Raw genomic sequence first — 12,302 nt, forward strand, 5'->3', positions numbered from 1 at the left:
GCTAGTGTATTGAAACACAGAGAAATGGATGAAATTTCACACACGTATAGACACTCATTCCACTAAAGTTTCATGACTTTAGACAGGGCAGATGGTGCCGAATTTCCCATGAGCACTGGCTTAAACCAGCTCCAAATAATCTCTTATTCTGTGATGGAACACCAGGGTAACAGATTTCACAGGGGTACCAGGAGATGCAGAGCGAAAGGGACAGTGCTGCCCCCAAGTGGTCTTGTGTGGTAAGTCCTCATTGTTTTACTAACTTAAATATGCATGCATATGCACACATACACATATTTTTCTTTATACATTTTTAAAGATTAATAATGCTAATTTATGTGTATGTCTGTGTGAGTGTGTAACGCCTGAGTGCAGTGCTCAAGGAAGCCAGAAGATGGTGTCAACCCCCCTGGAGCTGGAGTTCCAAGTGGTTGTGAGCTGCCTAGCATGGGTGTTGGGGAAAACCGGAACTTGGGTCCTCTGGAATAGCAGTAAGTGCTCTTAACCCTGAGCCATCTCTCCAGCTCCTCTATGAAATTGGATACAGGATACATTTTTCTTTCTCCCATCATGTGCCATGTGCATTTCCCCACGGCTGTTAGTATTGGGGTGCCATCTGCAGTTGTGCTCAACTTGATCGTACTAAGGCTGTGGGGAGATAGACCTTGTCCATGACAGGCACACACCTGTGGGTTGTTGACCTGAGATCACAGTGGGAGGATTTCTGAACCTATGAGCGAGGTGTGATCAACCCTGATCGTAACACTAAGGATGGGACCGGGGAGCTCAGAAACTCACAAACACCCTTGTCCCTCACTTTATTTAAAGCAACTCGTTCATCTCACGACTTCCACTGTTCTACACTCCAGTGGGAGAGGGTGGAAGGGGACCCAAGCTATTCTGAGTGGGAGGAGAGGAGGAGAAGCGTGGAGCAGGAGGGAGCAGGGTCCATGTGACTCTGGGACTGATCGGACATTTCCCCGTGAACAAGGACCACAACAGCAGAATGTGATATTTTTCTTAATTAATAGAAATTCATGCTGCGTAGGCCTGAGACTCACAGGCTGGGGCCTGTCAGGAACAGATGGGTGCTCCGGATGGCTCCATAAAATTCAGCTCCAGACTCCAAAACAACGTGGCCTTTTGAGAAGTTTGGTGGTTTGTTGCCACCTCCTGCCTCTGGTGGCTTGGACAAGGGCTCAGCGCCATGAGTCCTAAGAGAGTGCCCACAACGCGGTCTGATAGTAGAGGGGGAAACCTGCCTGATGCCTGAGTCTGTCCTACACAGATGACTGCATGCTGTGCTTGGGCTTCAGGACAGCAGGGACACTGTCCCACAAGAGGTCTGGTTGACAGGGAGAGTGACAGATACAGGTCATTGAACCCAGTTGGTAAGACGAGGCCCAGAGGCTCTGGGAACCCTTCCGAGGCTCTGAGCAGAGTATCTGGCCCGATCCGTACTGTGGTGGCGGACACCATGGTCCAGTACCAATCTGTAGCATTCATGAGTTCTGGTGATACAAATCCCTGTCACAACGACGCTGATGACTGCAGAGCTGCAAAGAGCTATGCCAGAGGCAGCTCCAATACCCCTCCGCCCTGAGCCCAGTCTGCAGGGCTGCCCTGAACATGAGACCCAAAGGTCAGTAGCAGTTCCCAGGTGAAAGCTGGGGCAGGCTGAGAGGCCAGTGAAGGATGCAGAGAACTCACGTTGCAGTTCAGGGTGCGGCGGGTGGGGTGTAGACAGCGGCAGCTACAGCCTTGGAGGCTCTCAGCTGTGTGTGCACTTACTGTAAGTTAGGGGTTCATGTCCAGTATGACAGGAAGCTATGAGAGGGCCATAGGCCTAAAAGTGATTGCTACAGAAAGAGGGACCTTTCTTTATCCTCTGTCCCTGATCATCCCTAAATCCTGTGGACATCATCTCTAGTTGCTAATTCTGCATTTCTCAACTGTATGTCACCTCCTAGTTGTGATCCCCAAACTCCCTCTGTCTCTGTCTCTCTCTCTCTGTCTGTCTGTCTGTCTGTCTCTCTCTCTCTCTCTCTCTCTCTCTCTCTCTCTCTCTCACACACACACACACACACACACACACACACACACACACACACACCCCACCTCAGGGCAGCTAGCCAGCTCGGACATTTTCTCAACAGCTTTTCTGCCTTCCACCTCATACCACAGCCCTGGATGCTGGGACAGTCACACCAGCTTGGCTTTCTTTTTCAACAAGCCTGGCTTTTCACGGCATCAGAGCCTGGGCAGCCATCTTGCAATGCCCTGAAAACTCTCTGTATTCATCTCCTTGGATGTCCAGTTCTTGCCTGGTCAAGTCAGAATAGCTATTCTTGAGAAACTAGGAAATCCAGGAAGAAAACACAAAAATAGTTCTTTGCCAGCCCTGGAAAGTGACTGGGGGAGCGGCAGGGGTCGGGGGATGAAACACAGCCAAATGCAGGAACCCCTAGGCTTCTCTCTGAAACACCCTGTAGACCACAGTTCAGGAAATTAGTTCCAACACTGAGAGCAAGGCCGGGAGAGTGAGGATGGAGTTCAGGTATGTAAGGACAGCCAACATCATGGAAGAGTGGATGTCTTAGGAGCAAGTGCCACACCGTGAGAGTCACTGCACACCCTAGGACTGAAAAAGACTTGCATGGGAATACAATGACCAGACACCACCTCGTGAGGGGCCAGGAAGAGCCACACACAGCAGTGCAGGAGGAAGAGGTGACCGGGAGACCTCTATCACGTGTCACGTGCAGGTCCAGCACCACAGAGCTCTTTGAATGGCTGGATATGAGAAGAAACTGTGAAATGTGACATCTGCCAAGAAATCAGACCATCAGGAGCGGGCTAAGAGATGGTCCAGACGCTGGAGTGGAGACGAGACCTGCAGAATGGCAGCGGCTGCGTATTTCCACATTTGAAAGATAGACTGAGTGGAGGAGAAGATTAACTATCTCAGCACACGGTCAGTATCTCTCCCTTGTAAACAATAACATGGGTAGCCTAGGTGCACAAAGTACAATGAATCAGGAGCTCATTTGGTAAATTTATCAAAAGGTGGGTCTCACTAGAACACACAGTTAGCAAATTAAAGTCAGTAGAAAACCCAAAACTAAGACAAACTTCTTTCAAAGATAAAAGATTCGGTCAAAAAGCCTGGAATTCCAGAAGGTGAAAGAAAAACAAGACAATAAATACTTGACAAGAGGACAACCAGGGGCCTGAAGAGATGGTTCGTCAGCTGACGCACTTGCTGCAGAGCTGAGGACTAGAGTCCACGCCCAGCACCCACGGTAAAAGCCAAGTGTGGTGGCACACATCTCCAGTCCCAACACTGGGAGTGTAAGATGTAGACCCCTATGGCTCATTGGCTAGTCACTCTAGCCTAGTTGGTGAGCTCTAGGTCCCAGAGGATTCCTGTCTGGAAAAAAATGCAGGTGGATAGCTCCAGGAGAATGACAGCGGAGGTTGACCTCTGTTATCCACACACATGCACACACACACACACACACACACACACACACACACACGCACACACACACACACACACACGCTGCAAAACATACACACATTGCACACACATGCATTGCATACACATATGCACTACACACACATTGCACACACATGCATTACACGTACACATGCATTGCATACAAGCATGCATTGCATGCACACATACACACACACACACACACACACACACACACACACACACACACACAGGCACACAACAGCATACATGCCCAAGCACACATACACCATACACATACACACATATGCACCTCTGAACATGGAAAAAATTTTTAAGGAGATGATAACTAAGGATTTTTCAAGTCTGAAGAAAGACATAAGTATCTAAGTTCAAAGAGCTTGGGAAAATGTATATAAAAAATACAAACAGAACCATAGCTAGATCCATCAAGCCATCAAAAATCAAAGATAAAAAGGAAATCTTCAAAGCAGCCAGACATGATGACATAAGTTTCTTCCGTGGCTGGAAGAAATAATGACAACTGGTTTCTGAGCAGAGCTGGTGGGAGGCGGAGGCAGTGGAAGGCAGCCTTCAGCGCGCTGTGTGAGGGGAAGCCGCCGACCCACTGTGCGCAGTCTAAGAGAAGAGATCTTCAGCGCTGGTGGAAACAATGTTTCCTAAAGAGTAACACAAAGTCAGTCCCCAGCTAACTCTCACTCTGAGAAATACCAGCAACAACACGTTCCTCCAAATTCTTGTGGAAGAATAACCACCACAAAAACACGCAGATCTTTGCAAGAAAGATTAACGGCCGCTCAAATCAGCAGGAACAATGACTCCTGAGGCTTATTATACATTGAAGCAATGTATAACAAGCTAATAAACAATTAGCAAAGTTAAGCTACTGAAATATTTTTTTTGCATGATTTGGGACATGATACAAAGGCATTAATCTAAGGCAAATCTAAATGATAGACACATCCTGGAATTTCTAGAGTGGCCACTAGAACAATAGTAATAAAGTATACAAGGATATAAGCTATTGTAAGAGAAAGAATCATATATATATATATACATATACGCACACATATATATGCATATACATATATACACACATACCAATAAGACGGAGTGCAGACAATAAAGGAAACTGGTAAAAATCCAAAAGCTGTTCTTTGAGATAGTGACTAGAATTGCTGAGGAGAGAGAGGCTGGATGCTGGAGTGATACAGGGTCCCAGCATCAAGGGTCCTCAGACAACAATGTGAGCATTTCACCCCTGTAATTATAAAAGTTGAGATTTGTCTTGGGGCAGGAGGAGATCCCATGTCTGCGCCGAAGTCTCATGTCTCTACAGAGCAAATCCAATTACATTCTGCTGTGTTACCTCCCATGGTTAGTCTGCAACAACTTTTAAGACCCAACCTGAAGAGTGATGCCTTGGGCTGTTTGGGCTATTACTCTCTTGGGAAAATCCAAGGTATGACCTCAAAGTGCAAGCCCCCTCCTCCTCCCTTTCTTCTCTGGATCCCCCGGGAGGGTCAGGCTTACCTGGACGGTCAGTAGGGAGACCTTGGGTCAGCCTGCTTGGGTTCATCCCAGCTACACCCCTCCCTAGCTGCGTGACCTCAGACAAACCCCTTCACTCCTCTGCCTGGTTTTCTCATCTGTCAAGTGGGGCCAATGGTCTAACTCCCTCCTATGGCCACAGGGGTACCTAGGTCTTAGGGTGGGGGTACCCCACTGCAGAGCCAGCAATACAGGAGGGAAGGCAAGTCAGCCTACCTGGAGGCTTCTGCTCAGGGACCCCTGAGACTGTCCTGGTTGCATAGAACACCATGGTGTCTCCTGTTCTTTTTGCAGCCGAGTTCCGATTCTCCTTTCCCCGTTGGTGTGTGCTTCCTGAGGCCCTGAAGTGACTGCACAGACTGATGGGGCAGAACTAGCAACAGTCCTGCATCTGGTATCTTCCAAATCTAAGGAAGGTTCTGCCTGACCCCAAGTCACACCTAATTTCTCATCCCAGGGTGGCCCACAGGCTCCTGTGATCAGTTGTCCTGAAAATGGAGTCACCTGGACCTCTTTGTCTTCAGTATGTCCCTCGTCTCCTGCCATCTTGGAGTTTCCCTGGGAACACAGCTTTTCTTCCCTTGAATCCCTGTTCATCTGCAGGACCTCCCGCTCCAGGCCTTGAACTCTGCCTACAAGGTGCTTGTTCTCCCCCTGCAGAGCCCAGACCATGTCTTCTATCCCTAGCACTGTGTCCTTTATCAGCCCTTTGTAACTGACTCCGAGCTCTGAGATCAGAGCCCTGAGCTCTCTGTTTTCCTGGGTGGCATGCTTCATCCTGCTTCCGGCTTTCCTGACACTCTGGGACATGGCTTTGTGCAGCCGGCCCAGGTCCCCCTTCAGTTTCTCATTTTCCTCTTCCAGCTGGGAAATCTTGCAGTAACTCTTCCCGTTACAGTCCTCCAGGTCAGACACAGCCTGCAGACACTGGTCCAGCTCACGCCTGAGGTGGCCCAGCTCTCCCTGCAGTGTGTGGTTCGCCTGCTCCAGCCTCAGTGCCTTGGCTGCTTCTCCCGCCAGCTCTTCTTCACAGTGGCGTCCTTCATGGTGACATCCTTCTTGGGCTCCCCGAAGCCTGGCATGATCAAGCAAAACCTGACTTCTCTCTTTCTTCGGGGTGGCAAGGAGCTGATGGGACCTGCTCCCTGCCCTCTTGAGGGTATACCATGTTGTGGGGAATGGGCTCCCACCCAGCTCTGCAGGGCCCCAGTTGACTTTATCCCCATCAAGTGATGCTCCTGGAGGAACTTCTCCAGTACATAGGGCCACATCCTCTTCCCGCCTCCCTCCCTCACCATTCCTGCTGGATTTTGCATTCAGATCCTGGCTACCTGAGGGCTGCTGAAGGCACACACACTCCTCAGTGTCCAACCATGCATGAGTGACACTCTGGCTCTCTCTCGTCAATGCTGATATCTGCTGGAGATCTCCACAGACAAGCTTTAGGTTGTTCAGCGGCTGGAAGCAGGCCTCCACCTCCCTCTCCAGCGTGTCTATCTGCAGGGTGCACCTGTCCTGTCCTGTGACCAAAGCCTGTGAGGGGCAAGGACCTTCACTGCTGGCACCTGCTGGGGCCCAGTTGGGAAACTGCAGCCAATCTTGATCACCCATTGGTAGGCACTGTTCCTGACCCGCATGGGCCTTGACGCCAGGCTGCTCAGGGACTCCCAAGGAGGCCGGGCTGGGTATCACTGGGAGCTGCATCTTCTCCTCTTGGTCTTCATCCCCAGACCTCCCCTTCTGCAGTTGAGTGTCTTCCAGGCACAGCTGGTGATCCTGCTTGCCCCATGCCCTCCTCCAGACCTCTTTGCCCTTTCCTGATGGAAGCTGGCTACCATTTGACTCTGGCTCTCTGGTCTCATGGGCCCTGGAGCTGGTGGCCTCTTCCTCCTTCTCTGGTGGCAGCTTTCCCAAGAGTTCCCAGCCACATCCTTCCACACTCCCTCTCTTTCTTAAGGAATCAGGACGCTCTTGTGGCCTAGAGGTTGTTCCATGCAGAGTCGGTATGAGACATTCTGGCCGGAGCCGAGGACAGTGGGCCACGGGCTGGGTCTCTGAAGCCCTGCTCCCTTCCTGCATGCCCTCTGGGGCTTGGACCTCTGTGTCCAAGATCAGCTTCCCACTGCTTTCCTGGTCCAGCAGGGACTTGTCCTCAAGCTCTAATTTTATCATTCCCAAGGTTCCCATCACCTCCCACTTCTCTGCACTTGCAACTGGAGGTCCACTTCTCTCTTCCCACATGTCTCTGGGCTCCTTGGACCCTTTTGTGAGTGGGGACTCCTGGTTGAGGGAGGTGACATGGCTCCTTGCCAGATTACAAGGCCAGCCAGGGGGTGCCACAGCCCCAGGGGCAGGTGAGGGCTTGCTGTCCAGCTCTTTTTGGGTCTGAAGTTCTTGGAGGAGATGATCCGGAAGCAGAGGTGATAGCAGGAGCTGTGGTTCCCCAGCAGGACCCCAGAGTGGAAGCATGGATGTGGGTAACAACAGGAGGGGTTCCTGGGCTCCAGCAGCTTGAAGACTCTCTGAAACTGCTGCCAGCTCCAAGGAGCAGAGTGGTTCATCCATGCCTGGCTCTGGGAGGCGGCTACACAGCAGCCCAAGAGTCTGTCCATCTAGACGGGGCTGGACAAGAGCACCCTGCAGGTGGAGAGAGGAGATGTGGTATGAAACAGTCTCTGCCTGCTGAGCCCCCGCAACATCTGATCATGTCCCACCCCCAGTGCTCTCTGAACCCGCTCACACAGCTGCACACGTGTCCTGCTCGTCCACCTCAGGGCCTCGGCCTGAGTTCTTCCCATTGCCCAAGATTCTCCTTCTCCCAGATATCCTCAAGAAAAACCCCCTTCATCTCAAACCAAGCATTGCCTCCTCACAGAGACCCAACCCCCTGGAGCACTCATGCCCTGGCCACCCTCACTTATCTTCCGCATGCTGCACCACAACGGATCATACACAGATGTCTATAGGGTGGCCCACACTCCCCACCGCTCTTGTCTATCTAACATGGTCTCCGTGAGCACCACAGAATGTGAAGTTATAAATGAAGTTCGATTCTGCAGGAGCATGAGCCACCCCGTGGCATAGTATACACAGTATGATGTGAACTATCTATTCCCCTGGGGCATAGGGGCTGGCCTTTATTTTGCCCCAGGCCTGGAACAGTGTCACGCTCACCTGAGAGGCTCTAGACCACTCTGAATGTCTTTATAGTCATTTATACCACGCATCTATCCAGAAAGGAAGATGCCTGACTCACAGCAGCCGAGTGGAGCAGGAAAACAGGTGACAGACCCGGGCTCCAGTCAACTTCTCTACCAGTCGTGAGCTTCTCAGTCTCCCTGGGTTAGAGTGAGCTGTGGGACGGTGGACAGGATCTTGGCAGGGACTCTGACCAGCAGGAAGAGGCTTAAACTTTGCCTCTAATCTGGAGGGAATCACTTGGCTTCTGGAGTCACACACCTGCATTTGTAAACTGGATATCCCTAAATTAAAAGATCTAGCCTGGGCCTCAAGGGCAGCAGCAACACAGTTCTAACACGGTGATGAGATTAGAGACAATAGAATTGACAGAGAGACAGATGTGGCACTGAAGCTGAGCACATGCTATTTCAGGGTGACAAAGAACTGTGTGGAATTCCTTCCTCTGTATGGAGCCAAACTGCATGAGGGGATGGTTCAGGAAGTGAATGAATGAACAAATGTATGTATGTATGTATGTATGTATGTATGTATGTATGTATGTATGCATGAGGTTCAGAACCATGGAGCCACATCAGGACAGCACTCCCAGTGCAGTTTTGTTCTTTAGGACCAGAGGCAGAAGCCGAGGTCAGTGGTTTGCCACAGCATCAGGAAGAATTCAGATGCAGCTCCTGAGATCAGACCATTGGAATGACACAGAGGCTGGAAAAGAAGGAGGCTGGAGCTCTGAGCTCTAGGGAGTCCCAGCATCCCTCAGGTCTCATCATCTCCAGATAGGGAGGCAGTGCTTCTTCTGTAGGTGGTCAGGGTCTTCACTAAGGCATCATGAGTGTCTTGGGGTAGCTCAGCCCAGGCACTGAGTTGGGTTTCTTTTTGCCCTACCCTACTTCTTGGCTAGGTCTCAGCAAACTGCATCCCATCCCCTCAAACCTCTCTCAATCATTTCCAGAATATTCTTCCAAATCTGGAGCTTCCTCACAAGAAGAGCCTCCCCAGGTGGCCACATCACCATGCACATAGCAGGGCCACCAAGGCTGCATTGATCCTCATATCTACAGAACCCTCTGGCCTCACCTGTCTACGCTCAGACCCTGGCAGGTCTCTCTGGAGCTTGTCTATGGTCCTTGCTGGCACCACCACGCAGGGGGCTGGTCTATCTCCACCACAGCTGTGGGGCTCTTCTGAGAGCTGGCCTAGAACAGCAAGACCCCGAGGTTAAAATCCCTCTTGGAAGATCAATGACAATGACCAACAGCCATGTCAGCTGACAAATGTCTCTCTTGACTCGGGTCTCTTAGCCTTTGTGAGTCCTGATGAGCCCCACTCTGGTGAGCCAGGCAAGGACCTGAGGCTGGAAGATATGAATGACCACCAACTGTGAGCAGAGGAACTGGTTCTCAAGATACTCCCCTGGACCACATCTGGACTATTCTCATGAAGTTTTTGGACCCTCAGGGTCCTCATCTGTCAACAGGGTGATTGATAACCCCACCCTGACCCTGCACAGATTTCAGGAATAGCCCCACCACGTCACATCCCATCTTGGCCCACCCAACAGCTCTGATCCCTAGACATGACTGAAGGGGGACATCAGCTGCCTCCTCCTGCAACCAGCGGCCCTGGGTATCATCAGACTTGGGCTGCTCTTAGGTCTTGAGGGCTGAGCATGAGCAAGCAGGGTCTCTTATAGCAGGGAGGTAAGAAACTATGTCTGACAGTTAGAGACCAGGGACCTCAAAGTCCCAGTAGTTGTCAGACTGACAGTCACTACAAGCCTCATCCTCAACCTGAGGAGTTGTTTGGGTGGAAGGTGACTAGGAAAGCCCCTGCTTACCAGAGATGTCTCTGTGAGGACAAGGCCCCACACCCAACCGGCAGCTGACTGGCACCCTTTGAGAGCTGAGTGCATAAGTTTAAGTGTCCAGTTATCCTAAGCTAATGGCCCCTGGAACATCACACCCTGATTTGGCCTTGAGCAGCTGTGTGACCTCGAGCCTCTCTGACCAGCTGTGTGACCTTGAGCCTCTCTGACCAGCTGTGTGACCTCGAGCCTCTCTGACCAGCTGTGTGACCTTGAGCCTCTCTGAGCCTTGGCTTGCCTGTAAGAGGAGTAAACAAACCATCCTACCCAACACTGTAAGGATAACATGAGGACTAAGTGGGCTGGCCCATCAGATGGATGTCAGGTGGCCCCTCTGTGTACCACAGCATCTACAAACCTGCTGGGGCTTGAAGTCCACGAGCATCGCTGTGGCAGCCTTGGCTGCTGCAAGGATCCGGCACCACTGCTCTGGGCGAGGGCAGAGAATCACTCTGTGCACAGCCCACGGCACCCTTGAGAGAGACAAAGAATTGAACAGTCACAAGTGCCCCGTGGAAGTGTCCACTCCAAGCCCATGCCTATGATCCCTTCAGAGCAATGGTCAGACCCCTCCAAAGTCAGCAAACTAAGATTCAGAGAGCAGTGGGCTCAAAGCCATGGAGCCTAACCAGGGCCACTGGTTTATCAGGCCACAGTGTTTCTGTTGACTCTTGGGATTCTTTCAGTAAGTTACAGGGGGTGGCAGTCTGTCCTTGGAGTAGTCTGTCCAACTAGACAAGAAACTGTGTGTGTGGGGGGGGGGGTTGGTCCCAGCCTTGCTCCTGTATGGTCTCTCTGTCCCTCCAGGGAAAGCTGGCATCTGCCCAGGAATTTTTAATGTTCCCCTATGAGCAAGTCCTAAAGGGGACAGTAGCCAGTGACCTAGAAAGTGCCCCTCAGACCTGCAGGAGGCCAGCTGTGTGAGCAGAGAGGAACATCCCCAACATGGTCCTGGAGGCCACCTGTGAGCTGCTCCAGATGTCATGACCACTGTAGGCTCTTGCCCCTGACATGGTGGCCTCCTGGCCTGCCACCATGCCAGCCACATTCTCTGCCTCTGGGCCTCTACACAAGCTGTTCTTTCTGCTACTTTAGGGAAGGGTCCTAACATCCAGCAAACCATCATACAGGCCTCTTTGTAGCTGGCTACCGGCCCTGGCTCCACCCCACTGAACATTTGACCAGCAAATTAAACTGGAAACCAAACCAGATCAGGATGCTTTCCACTTCTCGCTCTTGTCCAGCAGGATAAAAATCCCATCTTCCCAGTCTCACACATATACCTTGCTCTGTGTTCCAGCCAGGGACTGTAGACCCCAAGGCATGGGGCAGGGCTGTGGTTGAGCTACGGGGTACCTGAGTGGCCCTGGGCAAACCCACACACAGTAAACTTCTGCCTCTCACCTAGAATCAGTTTTGTAACAGCTCAGTCTTTGGAGCATGCAAGCTATTGCAAGAGGGTAGTAAATAAGAGTTAGTGTCCTGCAGAAGCAGTGGTCAAGTCCCCAGGAGGCTTTCTTTGGGCTTCCTTGACCTTTTCATAAATCAAGTCCCCATCACCCTCCCCCCGGCCCCTCCTTCTGCGACCTCTTATCTATCTGTGCAACGGTTTGTGCTGTATCCTTTTGCTTCTAAGTCAGGGCCCTCAGCCCCAGCTGTGCCATAGATTCTTCCAGAAGCTTCCAACAAGGACTGACGAGAGCACTCAACCAAGAGCAACCAGAGGGCATAGGCAACAGTTCACGTCCTAATTAGACAACAGGCTGCGTTCAGACAGGCCTGGCCAGACAGGCCACTGTCACCTGTGCTCATAGCCCCGTCACCTGCCTCTGTTTCTGTCCACTCGGTTCTCACCTGGCCATACTTAACAGTTTAAAAATCAGCATGAAAGCAAGATGGAAGATCGGAAAGCTGAAGGAAGGGAGAGACAAATGCAGGAAGGTTGAAAAAGATGGAGAGAAGGAAGGATGGAGAGAAAGATCAGAAAAGAAAAAAATAAATGAAACAGGGAAAAGAGGGGATGGGCAGAGAAAGACTCAAGCTCCAGGTAAGGGTGAGGAGAAGAGAGGGTAGAAGGAGAGGAGGGACAGGCAGGTGGAGGAAGGAAGGCTGGAGTCAGCACAGAGAGAGACACTTGTCGTGTTTCACCAAGGCCACACGTTCACTATGACACTCACTGCACATCCTGCT

The 12,302-nt window shown here is 51.3% G+C and overlaps 1 protein-coding gene across 22 annotated transcripts in view; it reads right to left on the bottom strand.

Moving 5' to 3' along the window:
• Positions 1-12,302, bottom strand: part of CUNH4orf50 (chromosome unknown C4orf50 homolog) — a 92,145-nt gene that overhangs the window by 59,307 nt on the left and 20,536 nt on the right. For 20 of the 22 annotated variants that reach the window (XR_008217632.1, XR_008217633.1, XR_008217634.1 and 17 more), the window contains 3 exons: positions 10,471-10,585; positions 9,326-9,444; positions 5,267-7,687 (listed from right to left, as the gene is read on the bottom strand). Coding sequence is in view for 15 of the 22 variants with exons in the window: in XM_052736061.1 (XP_052592021.1) it covers positions 5,267-7,687; positions 9,326-9,444; positions 10,471-10,585 (2,655 nt within the window). In the remaining 7 variants the exon portion in view is untranslated. Of the gene's footprint in view, positions 1-4,600; positions 4,833-5,266; positions 7,688-9,325; positions 9,445-10,470; positions 10,586-12,302 lie in introns of those variants that run through there. The other 2 variants (XM_052736072.1, XM_052736071.1) reach the window with 2 other exon arrangements.

Source organism: Peromyscus californicus, unplaced genomic scaffold (assembly GCF_007827085.1).
Source record: "Peromyscus californicus insignis strain IS unplaced genomic scaffold, ASM782708v3 Scaffold_13__1_contigs__length_99412109, whole genome shotgun sequence".
Classification (NCBI taxonomy): domain Eukaryota; kingdom Metazoa; phylum Chordata; class Mammalia; order Rodentia; family Cricetidae; genus Peromyscus; species Peromyscus californicus.